The sequence below is a fragment of the Microcaecilia unicolor genome, chromosome 7 (assembly GCF_901765095.1).
Source record: "Microcaecilia unicolor chromosome 7, aMicUni1.1, whole genome shotgun sequence".
Lineage (NCBI taxonomy): Eukaryota > Metazoa > Chordata > Amphibia > Gymnophiona > Siphonopidae > Microcaecilia > Microcaecilia unicolor.
Genome location: NC_044037.1, coordinates 91,384,252 through 91,404,471, shown reverse-complemented (window position 1 = coordinate 91,404,471; position 20,220 = coordinate 91,384,252). Strand labels below are relative to the sequence as shown.

The 20,220-nt window shown below is 42.9% G+C and overlaps 1 protein-coding gene across 1 annotated transcript in view; it reads left to right on the top strand.

Moving 5' to 3' along the window:
* The first annotated feature begins 217 nt into the window (after nt 1–217).
* Nucleotides 218–20,220, top strand: part of TSC22D3 (TSC22 domain family member 3) — a 205,332-nt gene continuing 185,329 nt past the window's right edge. Inside the window, exon 1 of the mRNA XM_030208940.1 lies at nt 218–975. Coding sequence (XP_030064800.1) covers nt 665–975 — 311 coding nt within the window. The 5' untranslated portion in view covers nt 218–664. The remainder of the gene's footprint in view (nt 976–20,220) is intronic.

The window sequence follows — 20,220 nt, the reverse complement described above, 5'->3', positions numbered from 1 at the left end:
ATAACTTTGGCAACACACATAGAAATATCCAAGCCAACAGTTCCTGAATCAGAGAGGGGGAGAGAGGCAGAGACAGACAGCCAGAGGGCGCCAGAGAAAGCCCTGTGATTGTATAAGAGCTGCAGAGAGCGGTGCGAGGTGAGATCCTGCCGCTGCTTCTGTCTCTTTCTTCGGCCAGAGCAGCAGAGGCAGTGCCAGCTCTGGTACCAAGAGCAGCTCTGCACTGAGTGGAATGGGAGGAGGGCTGTCCTTCGAAACTGGGACGAGCCTTCTTACCAATTAGAGACAAAAAGGCAAAGCTCTGCCCGGGTTTTAAAGAGCAAGAGAGAGCTCGTGGCTGTCAGGAGCCCCTGTGCCTCTCCGTCTAATATTATTCCTACTGTCCTGCAGTCTGCAGGCTCTGGGTTTTGTCCTGTGGAGCTGAAAAGTGAACCCAGGAAGAGACGTTCTGCAGTCTAAGCGCTGCATTAGTTTTCTTTGCCAAAAAGTGGGATGAGAAGATCCCACTGGGCTGACAAGACCCGGTGGGCAAAGCTCAGAGGGAGGATCGGGCTGTGCCCAGTGCGAAGCAAGAGGCAGAGAAGGGGCAAAGCAGATGCCCCGGTGCATTGCCGACAGGGCAGCCTAGACAGTGGTCGCCTTCTCGGTCGTTTCCTAGCCCAGGATGTCTTCATCCGAGGAGTGCCGCTCGCCCATCGGCCTGGACTGCTGCAACTGCTGCCTGGATCTGGCCAACAGGAGCGAGACGGAGGAAGGCGGCGAGAACAACAATCTGTGCGGACCGACGGTCAGCAAGTTCCGGCAGCTGCGGGAGCAGCTCACCTTGGAGCAGGTGAATGCTGACAAGCTGCAGAGCATCATGAGGCAGGACTCGCTGGAGCCTGTGCTGCGCGACCCCTGCTACCTGCTCAACCAGGGAGTTTGCAACAGCAACATCGACCACACCATACTCTCCATCCTGCTCTTCTTCCACAGGTGGGTAGTTGACTGATGGGGGGAGGGGGAAGGGGTTGCCTACTGGAAGCTCTTGCAATTGATCCGGGCTTGCACGTGCGCTGCAGATGGGTCACTCAGTTGAGTGCAGCGTGTTTGTATGGGATTCTCGTCTTGGGGTCATCCGTTCGAGAAATGATGAGTATTGATGAAGCTAGGCAGTTCTGTGCTAAAAGATGTTAAGGGATCTGGGAAGGGATAATGATGCAATGCCATAAGGGGGTTCTGTGGGTATCATATAGATGCTCTGCAGATTTCTACAGTGGGGGAGAGGTATCATATAGGTCAAGGCTAAGGGATACTTAGAGGGTGCATAATATGCAATGCAGAGTGCCATCATAGACATGCAAAGCAGATTGACACCAACACTGCCATTGAGTTCAGTGCAGTGCAGTGATGAGGAATATTGAAATGGTAGCTGTCTTCAGGGATCTGAGATTTATAATTTCTTGGGAGTTCAAATTGTGCAAGTGTCCTTAGTAAGTGAGAGGAAATTGTGGTAGAGAGAGAGTGGTAAAGGTACTTGCATGTGTCTGTCTCTAGTATGGGGTTGGTGGTGCGTACCTCTCTCTGTGAGAGTTTTTAGGGTCGTGTCAATGGGGAGAGACAGTATATGGCGGTTTCTTTCAGGGCGTATCTGAGGCTGTTTTTTTTATAAGGGTGAGTGCTCAGTTATGTTTGTACAGGTGAGGATCCATGGCTGCCTCCTTGTGGACAAAATCTTGCAGCTTAATTTATGAGGATAACGCCTCATGACCGGCTCTGTGGGGCTTTTGAGAGCATGAATCTATTTTTGTGTGAGTGAAATTATGCAAACAGTTGTCGGAAAATGACAGTATTCACCTGCTTGCTTTTTTTTTTTTAAGGATGAATGATCATGGTTGTTTCTGTAGCTTGTGGAGATAAGAGTCTGCAACTGCAGTTATAATGAGTACAGTTCAAGGCTTTTTTGTTGTTGTAGGATAGGAAGAATGTGAGACTGCCCCTATCTTTACCAAGGTAAAACTCCGTGGCTATTCTCTTGGGATAAAAAGAAATGTATATCTGTCTGTGAGGGGATATGAGTGTGGTTGTTCCTAGGAGGGTAAGAGTCCACCATTGTCCCCTTGGCAGTCATAGCTTTCAAAATCTGTAGCTTGGTCCAGAAAATTATCTATGGCGAAGCCCCGGGACACATGACAGATCTCATAGACCTCCCAACCAGAAACACAGTCAGATCTATACGAACATACTTAAATCTCCACTACCCAAATTGCAAAGGACTCAAATATAAATCAAGCTATGAATCCAGCTTCTCCTGCATAAGTACACAATTGTGGAATACACTACCAAAAGCTGTGAAAACAACATATGACCATCTTAATTTCCAGAAATCACTAAAGACCCATCTGTTCGAAAAGGCATACCCCTCTGACCCAACTTAAGTGCCTGAACCCCTGCAACACAATGTAACCAAACCTCGTAACGAACACTATATATCTCATTTTCTCTACTATTCCTAATTGCGTCTGTAACTATGAACCCACTAGACTATAACATCACTATGTATTTGTTTCTCAACCAGAGTTGGCAAACGCTTTCACGGTACTATGTAAGCCACATTCAGACTGCAAATAGGTGGGAAAATGTGGGATACAAATGTAACAAATAAATAAGATAAATAAAAATGTGAGTAAATGCTGCTTGTCCAAAAGGATAAAATCCATATTGTATTTTGTAGAGAATAGGAGGTGGCTATCTCTTTGGAGAGGCTAAAATTGTGCTGTCTTTACGAGGTTGAGAATCTATGGCTGTCTCTCTGCTGAATAGGAATACACTGCACCTGTTCTTACCACATCTCTCTCTACTGTTTATATGGATCTCACATGCTTCTGTACTGATTGTAAAAGTGGTGGCCTCAGCAAGAAGGGGGGTTCCAGGCAAGGTCTGGGTGGTTTCTACCAGCTGTTTGCTGAAGCAGGAATCCTCCAGCATAAATTGCTGGCATTAACAATATATATCTTATCTTTAGGCTTACTAGGATGAGGGCAGACATGGCATTACAACTGATTACACAGAACTGTCCCAGGGTTCTGCCCCACAGTGAGTGTTAACAGAAAGCTCTACCAGAATCAGAAAGTAGGCAGACACCTTGTTCTCTGAAAACTTGTTTGTAAGCAGCTCCCCCCCCCCCCCCCCCCCCGTGTGCCTGAAAATAACCACTAGGCTGATCTAGTGAGGGCTGAAGTGAAGGGGAGAACTGGCACTGAGTATCAGAGAGGGGAAACCCATACCTCCACTTTTGCCTGGCTCCCTGGCACATCTTTGTACCCTTGTACTGTGTAGCAGTGTCAGTTACACGGTACCTGCTAAATAGCAGTGTCTGAGCTTCTTGTACATTACCCACTGAAGTTAAGGATGTCACCCGGTTCACTCCCTTCCTCCCCCCCCCCCCCCCCCCCCCCCCGGGCTGATAAAGAAAGTTAGCACTCAGTTCAGAGTTTTCTGGACACATAATACAGAAAAGGGTTTTGAGTAAAAGTTAAGCCTACACAAAATCTTGCATTAGACACCATCAGCATATGAAAATCAGTGATAACGAGGCTCTTAGTTATTCTGCTCCTATGCACACAACTATGCAGAAGATTTTAAGGAAAGCACAATGCAGGAACTTGAACGCCAGGTCTGAGGAGAAGGCTTGGCTCATTTTTCTGCAGTAGCATCTGTGACGATTAAATCCCTGTTTATTCTTTTCACTGCGATCATAACAGCACCCACAACTTTTTCCATGTCCTCCATCAAGAGCTTGGGCAAAAAAGAAAGATAAAATAGGATGGATGATGGTTCTATGGAAGATCTGAGCAGAAATAAATTATATCTGTGCAAGTGCTGGAATTTATTTATTTATTGGGACTTAGTAACCACCTTTATGAAGAGATCCACTCAAGGCGGTATACAGCAGGTACAGTTTAGCATAAAACTTACAATTTTGCTAACAGCATAACAATAGTAAAATAACCAAGAATAAACATAAATACAATAAAAGAGGTAAACTTGAAAACAGTACATTGAAACCTAATAACAGAACTACCGTAAAACAGGATCAAAAATATACACATTTAAAAGCACTGGAATTCAAATACCAGAGATACAATACAATGTTAGCATAATATTAATGATACACCTACTAATGATTTTCTACAATATGGCTTACTATATAGCTGAGGGACCAAGATCAGATTATAGAGTGTTATTCTACACATAAATATTGGTTTTGCTTGGATATGATTTACACAGTACTAAGTGCTCTTAGCGCAAAACCTTGTGTGCACGTATCTAGCACAAGTTCTACATGCATCAAATTTGCATATTATTAGCTTACTATGCCAGCATTACTTTTGCATTAGAAGCCATGTACTTAGTCATCAGTGCATGGCTCCAGTGCAAGCTTTTTGCACTGGCCGTGTGTGTGTGTGTGTGTGTGTGTGTGTGTAGATGAGGTATGAGAGACCCTCCCTAGATTAAAGGTTTGAGCAGTCTTGTGAGGACAGCAACTTCCCAGTTTCTCAAACACCACAAATCTTTGAGCAGAAACACAATTCTTTAGTCACTCATGGTGTGCTTCCTCCTTCTGTCATCTCTCTACCTCTCCCCAAGCTGGTCTAATGAACCTGATCTCATTGCCAGACCCAAGTCTCTCACATATAGCTTATCTTTGGATATGAACAATAAGGCATGGATCTGCTTCTGAGGATCCTGCCGGCTACTTTCATCTGGCTTGGCCATTGTGTCTGAGACAGGATGCTGGGCTCAATGGACCTTTGTTCTGAGTCACCATGGCACACCTGATGTTCTTAAATGCTGAGTCTTCAGGCATACCTGTTCAGAGGAAGGCAACAGAAAGGATTTGGGGTCTGAGCCAAAAGACATATGAGAAGAGACGGGAAGATTTGAATATGTAGACCCTACAGGAAAGGAGGACAAGGGAGATATGATCCAGATACTTAAATGCTTGAAAGGTATTAATATACAAACAAATCTTTTTCAGAGATGGGGAAGCAGTAAAACTAGAGGATGTGAATTGAGGTTGCAAGGTGGTAGACTATCAGGCTTATTTTCGAAAAAGAAGGGCGCCCATCTTTTGACACAACGGGAGATGGGCGACCTTCTCCCAGGGTCGCCCAAATCAGCATAATTGAAAGCCAATTTTGGGCATCCTCAACTGCTTTCTGTCACGGGGATGACCAAAGTTCACGTGGGTGTGTCGGAAGCATAGCAAAGGCGGGACTGGGGTGTGCTTAACACATGGGTGTCATTGGCCGATAATGGAACAAAGAAGGGCGTCCCTGACGAACACTTGGTCGACTTTACTTGGTCCTTTTTTTTATGACCAAGCCACAAAAATGTGCCCTAAATGACCAGATGATCACCGGAGGGAATTGGGGATGACCTTCCCTTACTCCCCCAGTGGTCACTAACCCCCCTCCCACCCTAAAAAAAATGTTAATATTTTTCCAGCCTCTATGCCAGCCTCAATGTCATACCCAGCTCCATGACAGCAGTATGCAGGTCCCTGGAGCAGTTTTAGTGGGTACTGCAGTGCACTTCAGGCAGGCGGACCCAGGCCCATCCCCCCTTACCTGTTATACTTGTGGTGGTAAATGTGAGCCCTCTAATACCCACCACAAACCCACTGTACCCACGTGTAGGTGCCCCCCTTTATCCCTAAGGGCTATGGTAGTGGTGTACACGTGTGGGGAGGGGGTTTAGGTTTTTTTTTTTTGGGGGGGGGGGCTCAGCACCCAAAGTAAGGGAGCTATGCACCTAGGAACTTTTTCTGAAGTCCACTGCAGTGCCCCCTAGGGTGCCCGGTTGGTGTCCTGGCATATCATGGGGACCAGTGCACTACGAATGCTGGCTTCTCCCATGACCAAATGGCTTGGATTTGGTCGCTTCTGAGATGGGCGTCCTCGGTTTCCATTATCGACGAAAACCGGGGACGACCATCTCTAAGAACGACCATCTCTAAAGTCGACCTAAATGTTGAGATTTGGGCATCCCTGACCGTATTATCGAAACGAAAGATGGCCGCCCATCTTGTTTCAATAATACGGGTTTCCCCTCCCCTTCGCGGGGACGTCCTGAGAGGACGTCTTCAGGAAAACTTGGGCGGCCCATTCGATTATGCCCCTCTTAATAGTAACATCAGGAAATATTTTTTCATGGAGAGGGAGGTGGATGCCTGGAATCTTCCCAGTGGAGGTAGAGGGTTCAAAAACAGTGACAGAATTTCAGAAAGTGTGGGGTAAATGCAGAGTATCCCTACATAGGAAGAGGAAGAAGTCAAAAGAAAACTTAAATGACCTTCACGCTTTTGTCAAGGTAGAGAGGGGTATAACCTGCATAGAGCAGTAGGTACAACCCTAAATGAAGGCACAGAGAGGTGTAACCTGCATAGAGTGGCAGGGGCGGCTCTAACCACCTTATGGGGTAGACTAGATGAGCGATACAGGTCTTCATCTGCCATTATTTACTATGTTACTGTTACCCTTCTCTCTTAGTACCAGCTATGAGAAAATACTTTGCAGTCTATGTAGATTGCTCTGTGAGTCTCTGGCTGGGATCTGAAAGTTAAGGTTATTTTCTTTCTCTGTCCATGTAGGCATGGGTCACCATAAACTTAGCACAAACATATTAGTGCACATAGTGTAGGAGTAGAAAAGAGCTGTCTGAGCAAATTAGCATCCTTTGAACCATTGAGTCTCACGATGCCATGAATCGTGAGGCATTTAAGGGAACTCAGGCTTCAGTTGTAAGTTCACTCTGGTGATTAATGCCAGACTCTTAGAGCTCAACATGTACCCACTTCTTTTATTAAACAGCTTGTCATTACGCTCTGGTATTTATTATGATTATAATTGGAGTAAGTAGGTTTCTAGGGTGTCTTCGATAGTAAGGGACAGCAGCAGAGCACTTTTTGTGGTAGGAGGGACCAAACAAACCAGTTAGCTCTTGGCCCCAGTGGCCTGCTCCATTTTGTTTTCTGTGAGGTCTACGTGCTACCACTAGCCTTGACTCATGGGAGAAGGTCATGAATTGTATTCGCTCTGGCACATAATCTAGCCTAGCATTTAGTGAAAATGTTTAGTGCAGAAGGCCCAGGCTCAACTCCTGAGCCTAATTTCTGCTGATCAGGATGGAAATGCAGAAAAGGCAGCATTCGTGTCAGGGCACATCTTTGTCTGTGCTTGTTATATTGGAATGATATTGTATATTGCGAAAGGCAATATATCAAATAAACCTGTGGCCCCCTAGTTGGCAAGGCTGACCCCTGCTCTTGAATCATTGGGTAGAACTGGTAAGTCATATTGTATAAGAAGAGACCTGGTATTGAATTTGATGCAGGAGCCAGTGGATCTGCCTCAACTAACTGGATTGGCCTTTGGGCCTTGAAAAGAGATTTCTGGATCTCAGCACCTTGCAGGTTACCCATAGCCCTGTGCCAGGGAACCTGACCTGAGTGGGGAGAGGCATGGCCAGTAGGAAAAAGCAGGTGATGATGCCCCTTTATAAGACTCTGGTGAGACCTCATTTAGAATATTATGTATAATTCTGGAGACCACACCTTCAAAAAGATATAAACAAGATGGAGTCAGTCCAGAGGGTAGCTACTAAAATATGTATACTTTAGAAGAAAGGCAGGAGAGGAGAGATAGGGTAGAGACATTTAAATACTTATGCAGCATAAATGCATAGGAGGTGAGTCTCAATTGAAAGGAAGCTCTGGAATGAGTGGGCATAGGATGAAGGTGAAAGAGGATAGACTCGGAAGTAACCTAAGGAAATACTTCTTCACAGTGGTGAATTCGTGGAACAGCATCCCGGTGGAAGTAGTGCAGACAAAACCAGTATCTGAACTCAAAGACAGTTTTGGAGAAGTACATACAATCTCTAAGGGCGTGATATGGAGACTAGAGGTATGGATGGGCTGACTGGATAGGCCATATGGTCTTTATCTGCCTACGTTTTTCTCTGTTTCTGTATCCTGACCTCAGCTACCTAAGCTGCTTGAGAGTACTTTGAACTCAACTGGATCTGTTGTTATCAGACTTGTCTGTGTAAGAGACTCTGAGGCATATTTTCAAAGCACTTAGCCTCCCAAAGTTCCATAGAAACCTATGGAACATAGCCTCCCAAAGTGCTTTGAAAATATGCCTCTCTGTAGCTGTTTACATGTTAATCAAGTGACCTGAATTATCCTGACTAGGAAATGGATAGTTCATGGCCCCTGTGGAGCAAGGTAGAGAAGAAAAAATCCCAGCTGTTCCTCAAGAGTGACGTCTAGTGGCTAGAGCTAGACTGCATGTGTGTTGAGCTCCAGGGGAAATTGCAATTTGTATCAATGTGTGGCCTGGCAAAGGTCATAAAAATAGGAGAAAACACTCTAGTGAGTTGTGAATGAGCACTCATGGCACTGTTGCCCAACAGAGGCTGAACTCAATTGAGCTGGAAACCCAGAAGAGCAGAGGGAAACCAATGGTCCAAACATATAGTCAAAACCAATACTGCTAGTGGTGACCATTTTGAGTTATTTAACAGTGAGCTTATCTAAGAATACACAACTTTTAAAAATCTGTATGCTAAAGCTTCTCAGTTACAAGCTTAATAACAGCTAGAAAGGCTGAGGCCGTTACGTAATGGGAGTTTGAACATTTTCTGGAAGTCAAACTTAATCTATGAGAGGAACATTTTTTTTTTGTTTCAGAATGTCTCAGCTGTGCTATATTCCAGCTGTTGTGATGTCACTGTCCTGGGTCCTGATTCAGGTTTAGGAAAAATGGAGAAGACAGAATGACATCATTTATTGCTAATGTCTGACATCTGAGAATTTCAACCATGACAGCACACAGTATAAAGTGAGACTTTGATCTGAACAAAGAAAACTTGTCAATAGTGTAAAAATTAATGTGGTCCAGCACTTCCATTTTTGTGTACTAATAAAGTTGCAAGATGAATCCAGATCATCAAGAACAGGATAACTTAGGCCTCTCCCCCCCCCCCCCTGCAGTAGTTCTCAGCTCTGCTTCTTGTGAAGCTAAATGGGGTCTGGTTTTCAGAAAAATCACAATGAGTTAAGGACCCCTTGATCTTTTGATTGTACCTTCAATTGCTCTTAGAAAAGCTGGACTTAAAAAAAATAGTGGAGGACGACTAGGGCTGGCTAGTCTTGTCCCTAAAGATGTGGAACCATCTAGTCTAGGAACCATAATAAAAGCCCAGTTGAGCCCCTACTAGTAACACAGTTGATTAGGTTAACAGATTGTAAGAAGTCCATTGATCCCAACCTTGTTGTAAATACAAAGCAGCTCTTTGTATGTAATAATACAGATGGTAAAAAGAAAGCAGGGTGCATCTTTACACAGCTTGGCAGCAGTGAAACAATATTTGCAGCCCCAGATATGTCCCTGGATCAGTGCTTTCCTGTAGAAACTGCATTATAATGTCCCTAATCTTTTTCCTCAAAAGCCCTCTCCTGGGGTTTTTGGAACGTAGGGCCTCGTTTACCAAACTGCACTAGCAATTCCCACGCGGCAAATAAGAGGAAGCCCATAGGAACTGAACGGGCTTCTTCTCATTTACTACGCAGGAATCGCTAGTGCGGCTTTGTAAAAGAAGCCCTTAATGTGGTAGCTATAACAGGCTGTACAGGCAAAATGTCCTATAATTTCTTCCCTCTTTAAGCGAGAAATCCCTTTGTCTACAGGTGATAAAATCCAATTCTAGATCTTCAAATAGAATGCGGTTCAGAGTTATAAGAATTGTATTGGCTTTGAGAACTGGATTCTTTGTAGGTGGCAATATTTTTTGATTAGAACAAAGTGAGATGTCTCTGAAAATGTCTACTTAAGAAGGGACTTGTGTAATCTTGAAAGCTCACATAATACATTATCTTTGGGTAGTTCTTACTTTAATCCAATGAAAGGTATTGCAACTCACAAAAGAATCATGAACAAAGAAAGAAACAGGAAAGTTATTATGGTTTGATGTTCCAGCTAGGGATGTGCAGCCAAAAATTGTTTCATTTTTGTGTTGTTTCCTGTGTTGTTTTAGGGAAAGTTTGCTTTATTCCATTTTGTATGGCCATTTTATCATTACAGGAGTAATGTGAGTAAGAGCATATACTCTGCAAAGACTGAGCACTATTATTGGCAAAAAAAAAAACAACAACAACAACAACACAAAATGGGTTCATTTGTTAACGTGCAATGGCATGAGATCTTTGACATTTCCCATGTTGTTACAAATGACAGCTCATTCCTAGTTCTAGCTGCAAAACAGACATTGATCACTGTTCGTGAGGAAAACGCGATGAGTGCTCAAGTGTTGGAGATCCATCTCTCATTTAATAGTAATTTCATGGACTCAGATACTTGTTTTCTTCAAATGAAGGAAAACTGAGCTAGAGAATATTTGATTTTTCTGAAGTTTCTCCTCTTTTCTGTGTCTGTGGAAAAATAAAACAACCAAAATGTTTGAAAAACAAGGGTAGAAAAGTTCAAGCCTTTATATTTTGTTCCATTATGGCTGAAAAACGTCTTACAAGTGTTAGGAACGCCCAACTCCCACCCTTGACACGCCCCCTTGTGATTTGAACGCATTTCTGACGGACTTCATAGAAACATGTCTACAATTTGGTTTTGAAAATGCCAATTTGGACATTTTTGTGAGGGAAAACGTTCAAATGCAGACTTATGCCACTTTTTGGACGTTTTTCTCTTTTGAAAATGAGCCCATTAGTCACTTGCAGGCAGTGTTGTGCGATGTTGAGTTACTAGTAATTAGTTACTGTAGTTAATTACTTTCTTGCAATAATTAATAAAGTAGTTAACTAGTTCACTATCCCAGTAACTGTAATTAATTACTTTTGAAGAGTAAGTAGCACAACATGACATGATATGACAGAGGATGTGGTTGGCATGAGTAGGTCAAATCTCCTTGAAATAAGCATCAAGAGATGAAGTTATGCAATATTCACATTGGGGTTGTATATAAGATGGATATTTTACCTCTTCATGTACTATAAGGCTTTTACTATAAGTATTCTTGGATGTCATATCAGTAAAGTAAAAGCAGTTAGTTACTCTAAAAGTAGGTAACTGTAATCAATAAAGGAAGAGCAGTTGATTACTCTAAGTAGGTAACTGTAATCAATAATCAATTACTTTCCTAGATGAGTAATTTAATTAGTGTAAGTAATTTCTTTAAGCTGAAAAGTAAATAGTAACAGCAGTTAATTCCTTTTGAACAGTAAGAGCACAACACTGCTTGCAGGATGTGTAGTGGGAGAGTGTGGCTGTGTGTTTCCACTTAGGAAAGGACACAAAGGGTCCTGGTGGAACTCCAAGTACCCTGTGCTCTTCAAATGTCAGCAGGCAAATCCAGCAGCAGGGATCCAGGTGTGCACACTGGCAAAAATAGCTTTGTTTATTCCTGTAAATTTGCCTATTGTTTGACAAGGTTACTGTAAAGGGCACACAGCAAGATACCTAATGGTACCAGCACATTGCAAGGCTTGTTCTCCGGGCTTGTTCCAGTGAAAATCATTTTGCAGGACACAAAATTGGATTTTATGGCTCTGTTCGGTTTATTTCTTTTCACAGTGGGTCTGCGTGTTAGAGGTATTACTGTTTGTGTATCCCAAGTTGTTCTGAATTTTTCTTTGTAAACTGAAGGGCCCTTTCACTAAACTGTGTTGAGCAGTTAAGACGTGAATTAGCATTCTGTGCTACTTCACAAACACAGGGGTCCTTTTACTAAGGTGCACTGAAAAATGGCCTGCAGTAGTGTAGACGCGTGCTTTGGGCGCGTGCAGAATTATTTTTTTCAGTGCACCTACAAAAAATGCCTTTTTAAAATTTTTGCCGAAAATGGACTTGCGGTAAGATGAAAATTGCCACACGTCCATTTTAGGTCTGACACTTTACTGCCATCCATTGACTTAGCGGTAAGGTCTCATGCGGTAAGTGGGTGGTAATGACCTACACGCATCAAATGCCACTTGAACGCATGTAGCTGATGCGCGCCAGAAATTTAAAAATATTTTTCTGACATGCGTAGTGCACGTGCGCCAAAATTGAAATTACTGTGAGGGCCACTTGGCAATTTGGCACGTGTAGGTGCCTACGCGACTTAGTAAAAGGGCCCCACAGTAACTTACCATGCTGGCAGTTAGCATGCATTACTTCATGTGTTAACAGTGACAGGAACTGGACTGGTTATATGATGTGATGTGACATTTCTTGTATACTGCCAACTCCCACTTATCAGTGGTTCAAAACGGTTAACAAAAACTATGCTATAAACCTAAAAAAATCCCATACAAATTAAGAAATAAACTAACAAAAAAAGTCTTCAAATTCTTCCGAAACAAAAAAATAATTAAAGGAATTTCGAAGTTCAATAGGAAGTGAAAGCCAGACCTGAGAGACTTGATAGCAAAAAGATTTCTCTAGGATCTGTTTATATCTAATGCCAGAAAATGAAGGCATTAGCAGGCGAAAAGGATTTGTAATTCTTGTCACTCCATGATAAATGGAAATGTAACCAAATTTGAATATATAATCGAGTGTGAACTGCACAACGCAGATAGCACACAGAACTTATGGGCCGATGATCAGAAACCCTGCGCTGTTCCAAACTGCACTCTAAAAATAGCACCAGACCAGTGCGGGGCTATTAACGCCACTATGATGAAAGCTAATAGCATGCAAATTTATGTGCGCTATTAGCTCTAATCATAGGGGTACTTCTGCAGGAGGATTGTGCCTAGGCATGTGCCTGGGCACAATCCTCCCGCAGAAGAGGTTTGACAGGTCCGGGATTTTCTCCCAGACCTCAACCACCTAAGCCTGCCCCCCCACAAGCACAAGATCTGGAGGTCCAGATCTGGACCCCCCCCCCCAAAGCACAAAAACCCTGGTTGTCCAGTGGGAGCGCTACCTTGCCCCTCCCACCCCACCCCCCATCGCACAGAAATGCCATGGTGGTCCAGTGGGACTGCTATTCTATCCACCCCTCCCCCCGGCGGCCTGCCTCTCCGTAGTCGTAGTTGGAGGAGGGAGGGACTAGCACTCCCTCCCTCCTCTTTGGGGGCCTTCCCAAAATGGTGGTGTCATGCCCTGCCCATTGTATCCTGGGATGTGCTTAACTTCCATATATGGGAAGGTGCCCAATGAGGGAGAGATAGTGCTAGTCCCTCCCTCCTCCAACTACTATTACTACTACTACAGAGAGGTAGGCCGCCGGGGGGTGGAGGGGGCAGATAGATAAAGGTCCCACTGGACCACCAGGGTGTTTTTATTTGATGTAGGGGGGGAAGGGGGGAAGCTAGCAGTCCCACTGGACCACCAGGGTTTTTGTGCTATGGGGGTGTGGGGCCTGGAGGTCCATCGTGTGTTTTGGGAGGGGGGGAGCGGGCTTAGGTTTGACAGGCCTGGGAGAAAATTCCGGATCTGTCAAACCTCTTCAGTGGGTCTCCCTCATTCATTCCTCACTAGCAAACCCTAACACTAACTCCAAGCTGGCGTAGGGTTTGTAGCAATAGCAGCACCCTTGTTTGGCACGCTGCCCGCTGATCATGAGAGAGGAATGTGGGAGACCCTTATTTGCATGCATTTGTATTCAATTAGCGTTCAGAGCTGGCAAGTGTGTTATTATATGCGCTCGCCGGCTCTGTTCTTCGGGTGGGAGCAAACACAGGCGCTAGTATTGCGCTATTGGCCTCTAGTGCCCGTGTTTGCTTCTGATCATCGACTTATTACTGTATGTTGTTGCTTTTGCAGTTAGCGCGAGTGCACTCACCGTTTCCTCAAGTGGAAATGGTACGTCATGCAAGGTTCCACGTTAGGAGTCACAGACCAAGAAAGGGATCTAGGTGTCATCGTTGATGATACGTTGAAACCTTCTGCTCAGTGTGCTGCTGCGGCTAAGAAAGCAAATATAATGTTAGGTATTATTAGGAAAGGAATGGAAAACAAAAATGAGGATGCTATAATGCCTTTGTACTGCTCCATGGTGCGACCGCACCTCGAATATTGTGTTCAGTTCTGGTTGCCGTATCTCAAAAAAGATATAGTGGAATTAGCAAAGGTGCAGAGAAGGGCGACGAAAATGATGAAGGGGATGGGACGACTTCCCTATGAGAAAAGGCTAAAGCGGCTAGGGCTCTTCAGCTTGGAGAAAAGGCGGCTGAGGGGAGATATGATAGAGGTCTATAAAATAATGAGTGGAGTGGAACGGGTAGATGTGAAGTGTCTCTTTACGCTTTCCAAAAATACTAGGACTAGGGGGCATGTGATGAAGCTGCAATGTAGGAAATTTAAAACAAATCGGAGAAAGTTTTTCTTCACTCAACGTGTAATTAAACTCTGGAATTCGTTGCCAGAGAATGTGGTAAAGGCAGTTAGCTTATCGGAGTTTAAAAAAGGTTTGGACAGCTACCACCTCCTCCAAAATACCCAAAATCTCACAGGTGCTTCCAATAAATAACAATAAAAATGACCTCTGTTGAAAATATATAGGAAGCCTACTTTCTTCATACTCCCCTTACCTGTCTTGTGAGGTTTATCTCTATACATGAAATACATCCAGCTGGAGAGAGGAGGTAACACAAAACGTAATGAATGTTCAACATCCACTGATGAGCCAATACAACATGAAAGTACAGTAATATGATTTCTTACAAGGAGGTGTTATTCATTGAGTTCAACCTCTGGGCTATCATCATTGGGGTAATTGCTAGTTTGCTCTGACCCAAAGAGACATCAATAGTACCCCAAGGAAGTTCAGCTGGAGTAATTTTGTTAGCTAGACAAAATAAAATTCCTTCCTGGCTCCAAGAGGGTAACTGAGGGAAATCCTGGACCAACACTTATCAGTAAGCTTCTCATCAGAGCTCAATACCTCATCATACAATTATCTTCTTACAATGTTTCCAGCTTAAAATTGCAATACTTAGTGATGTGGTTGGAGCTGGTTCAGGTGGTAGCATACTTCATAACAACCATTTTCAGCATAAAGAACTTAAAAACTTATTCTTTTTTGGGTGATTTTAGTAGAGGGCACTGATAGCTGGTGAAAGGCCAAGGTCAGGAGCCTACCTAAAATTGTCTAAAGAAAGCCCTGTTCACAAAGGAATAAAAACCTGGAAGAAAGAAGATCATTCCAGTTTAGGGGTGGTTACATCTTCTGCAAGAGTGATTGATTTCAAGAGAGGGAGGGATGGAGCTTATTGTTTAAGGACAGTGCTTAATGTGAGAAACCTCATTTGGAAGGAATATTTAGACCACTGAATGAATTGACTTACTGTATTTACTGTCTGCTTTAAGATACCTCTAAACCGATTGTTACAATAGACTTATACTTATATAGTAGCTTCACCAACAGTTCTTAGATATGTGTACGTACACAGTTTAGCACTGAGTTTATACACTGTGCAAATGTTAAAGGCTAATGATGGGAGAGAAAGCCTTCGTAGCAAAATTGTCTGCTATTCCTTAACCTGTCCTGTAGGACTTCCCAGCCAGTTTTCAGGATTTCCACAATGAATATGCATGAGATCTGCTTGCTTGCACTGCCTCCATTGTATGCAAATAGCTCTCATGCATATTCATTGGGGAAATCCTGAAAACACAACTGGGTTATTATGGCCCTCAAGGACTGAGGTTGCCCACCCCTGGCTTAGGAGGTCCTCCAGGACAGGTTTGGAACCTCTGTATTGACAATTCACTTATGATGTCCCTGGTGAACGTCTATGGATTGATTTTCAGAAGGTGACACAGTGAATAGTGGCAGTGATGGGATTTGCATCAGGGTTGCAAGGTATAGAGATGGGTATTAGACATCACTGGCAGTTTATGATGAGAATTATATTGGTCTAAAGCCTTGGTTTTCAATCCCAGTCCTCAAGAGCCATCATTGTATTCAAATCTCTCTCATGCATATTCATTAGGGATATCCTAAAAATGACACCTGTTGGCAGTCCTCAAACACTGGGAGTGAAGTCCAATGCTGTGCAGATTAGCAAGCATCTATGATTTTGATTTTGCCTGGATGATTCCATGTGAATTACCAACTTTACAGTAATTATTGGTTTGTGGTGAGGGTGCAAAGGAAGATCAAAAGTACACCATGGAACTTCAGCTAGAATAATTATGCTGTCTAGATATCCTGGCCTCAAGAGGTGGATCAAGTGAAGTCCTTGGATTAGCACTTAAAAGTATTTGATATTCCTCCCTGGTCCATAGATCAATAGTCCTATCCAAGTTATTGAGTACATCAGCTGCCCTTCTGAACCTGACATCATTGGACAATTCTCTTCACATTCCAATCCTACCAGTACTGCTCTGAGGGCTAAATTTACTATCCTATATTCAAGCATTAATGCAAGTCATTGCACTTTTGTATGCATTATTTTCCATTTTTATCTGTAAGGCTCATTTGCTAATAACTAGGGATGGGCAGCGAAACTGTTTTTATGTTGTATTTTTGTTTTGGAATGAATGTCATCAAGAGGATGCACTCTTCTCCTGATAGTGTTCACATGCATGAATCATCACACATGTGTGAACTGTCGTGCATATGTGTGCATGAGCACATATCAGGAAAGAGTACGCACACCACATGCGGTGCTGATTATTAGGCACTATTGGATGCAATGAACCAAAACAGGGCAGAAACTGCAGATCTACATGAAAAGACACTTTCACACCCATTTATAGAATAGCGCCTAATCATTTCCATACGGATTGGTAAAGGGGGCGTGGCCACGGGAGGGGCATAGCCTGGTCAGGGGGCGTCCCCTTAAAATGTGTGCAGTATTATAAGATAGTGCGGATCCATGTACAACTTGCGTTCCGGGATTTACATCTGGTTTCAGTTGGTGTAACTCCTCACACCCAAAGATGAGTGTGGATGCCAGCACTATGTAATGTTCTGTAAAGGGTGCTGATCCCAGAACCTCAGTTATAGAATACCATTCAGCACTGATTTTTTTTGGGCACTGAATTTTGAGTGCCATTTACTGAATCCAGCCCATAGTCTGAACTCTTTAAGAAGAATGCACATTATTCTTGGTGCAATGATAGCTCATTCCTACTAAAATCATGCAATAATACATATTTGAGTGCAATAATGCACATTAATGCAGGTTCATAAATCTAACGCTAAGCTTGGCTGATCTAATTTCCTTAAAGATCTTGTATTACACTAAAAATGCTTCACATTAAAGAAGCTTGTGCGTGGCATCTAGGACAAGGTAGGTAGTCTACACTGAGTTTTCTTGACACATAGACTCGCTTGCAAAACAGAGTTTTGGGAAGGGATGAGCCAAAACTCAACCTAATTCTGTCATGAACATTACCCTAAAACCTGGACCCCAGAATTGTTAAATCAGAGATCTGCATGGGTTTGCATCATCTGGATATGTTGTCCCTCTCAGAGTGTCAGATTTAGTCAAATCATGTGCATAATTTCTCTGGGAAATGCAGCAAGGATTTACAGAAAATCAGAAGCAGTGATTACTGCTTGCACACCATTCTTGTATTTGTTTTTCACCTTTTCATTCCTGAACTTTCTCCCATTATGCAAACAACACAGATGGGGGGAGGGGGGAGGATAATTGTTCATACACATGTGACACATAGATTTTCAACTCGTTTTATTGATACAAGCAGATAAGACACTGAGATACTGGAAAAACCATGCAATATATACAGCGAGAACAAATTTTATGCGGGTGTAATATAAATGATATTAATCCACACTCATAGCTCCAATTGGCTGGTGGCATGAGAGCTACGAACATAGAGATAAACAAATGCCATGCTATTTTCCCATAAATTCCCAGTAAAAAGTTGGGATAGGACTGAGATTTTGCTGCAAGGGCTTCTGTAATTCTATCTTTAGTGTAGTTTGTCCCTTGCTTGGGAATATTCTGCCATCTTACCTAATTATTATTATTATTCCATTTCTTGTATTCTGCCTGTACCTGTTCAGTTGAAGGACAGATCACAATTAATCAGAGGCTGGTCTATTTAGGTCAGATAGATGGGATAACTGAGGGAGTGATATTTACCTCAGGGAGAGGGGGTACATGAATTAAGTATTAGATAGCCCTTCGTTGCAGAATAGGAAGGTTTTTAGGAGTTTTCTAAAATGAAGATATTGGGTGCATGATCTTAGGGTTAGTGGGAGCTGGTTCCACAGGTTGGCTAGCTGGTATTTGATGGACATATTGAGAAGCTTGATGAACTTCAGGTTTTTATGCATAAGAAACATGAGCTGGAGGTTGTTATGTGTGTGATGACTCAAGGAAGGGTCATGTAGTAAGGTTACTAGGTTCGACATGTAGTCAGGTGTGTCCCCTGTTAGAGATTTAAAGGTCATGATACCTAGTTTGAATTGTATTCTCTCACTGATAGGAAGCCAGTGGAGTTTGGAGTAGTAAGGACGAAGTGACTCAAGTTGTGATAGTCCTAAGATCAGTCGAACAGCAGAGTGATGTACCAGCTGTAAGGGATGGAGCACTGATTTGGGCAGACTGATATGCTAGGATACAGTAGTCCAGTTTAGGGAGAATTAGTGATTGGACCAGGAGTCTGAAGGTTTCTGGGTTAAAATATTTTTTTTTGAGTGCTTGCAAGTTTCTCAGTGTAATGAAGACTTGTTTAATGATCCTTCTAGGTGGTTAAGAAAGGTCTCAGAACACTCCTATTCTGGATACTGTGCAGTTCCATACAGGGCTGCTTGGAGTGTGAGATTGGTAGGGACATAAGACACACGGTAGCTGTTACCTCTCTCTTTACTAAATTATAAGGTGGTATTTTCCTTTCTCTACAGGAATTGTAACCCCCTGTGATGCTTCTTCAAATGGTGGTATCAAGTTATGAATAAATAATAATGACTACTTGACATGGTGGAAATACAGGCACGTGTGTGACTGGGTCTGTCTGGCAGGCCATTCAGGAGCTCTAGGACATTAGATGGTCTAGCAATGTCCGTTCTAGTATTGCTAGCTATTTAGATTCTCATAGATCTTTATAGTTAGTCATGGGGAAGATGGATGCTGGGGGGAATTAAGTGAGGACCTTATATGTTCTTCTACTACTAAGAAGGAAAACAGAAAACACTGTCCTTGTGTAGGATAATTCTTTCAGACGGCCATGTTCTGTGGCTTGCCACTTGGATATATCCTTCGCTGTCTGGACAAAATAACTGTGCAAACTGGACAGGCCAATTGTTATTCACTGGCTGCCCTGGGACTGGTAGCATGGAATGACTCTTCTAGCGGAGTGGAGAAGTACTCTAACGGTCAGTGCAGCGGCAGGACCCAAGGGAACTGGATTCAATTCCCACTGCAGCTCCTTGTGACTGTGGGCAAGTCACTTAACCATCCTTTGCCCCAGATACAAAATAACTACCTGTATATAATATGTAAACTGCTTTGATTGTAACCACAGAAAGGCAGTATATCAAATTCCGTCACTCTTACCTACTACCTTTTCTGGGAGAGAGCACATTTCCCACTCTTTCTGAAAAAAAAAAATTAGGGAAAGTGAAAGGAGAAGGGGATGGGATCTGATATACTGCCTTTCTGTGGTTACAATCAAAGTAGTTTATATATTATATAACTCTGAAGGATGACTTTCCAGGTATCATTGGTCAGGCAATGAACTTCTGGTTAAGAAAGCTGAATTTCTGAGGTCAGTGGTACCTTTAGCCTGTCTTATTACTTTAGATATATTTTTACATTTTGAAATTAGAAGAGCTGTCATGGCTTCTTTGAGGCTCATACACGTGACTTTGGTATTATTAATAAGCACACTATTATCAGCTGAGCTAACTGGTCATTAATAGGAGCTTGGAACCCGGAACTCTAAGATCTGTAGTCTAACACGTTCCCTTGTGACCTATTTTGACTTAACAAAGAACTACACTGTCGCTCACATTGGATTGAGTCACATCTGAATGCTGGAAATTCATTTGATTAGTGCACTACATGGACAGCAGTTACCAGATTACTGGAAGATTCTTTAGTGACAAAGGTAATGAAAACCTCTTTTATCCCATGAATTGTGTGCCCTACATGTGTTTTGTTTAATACCCAGAATTCATTTGCTTTTTTCTTTAGACAGTATTTTTCACAGTGCCTTACCCTCAAAGGGATTTCATAGGTGTGTGAAAGAATTT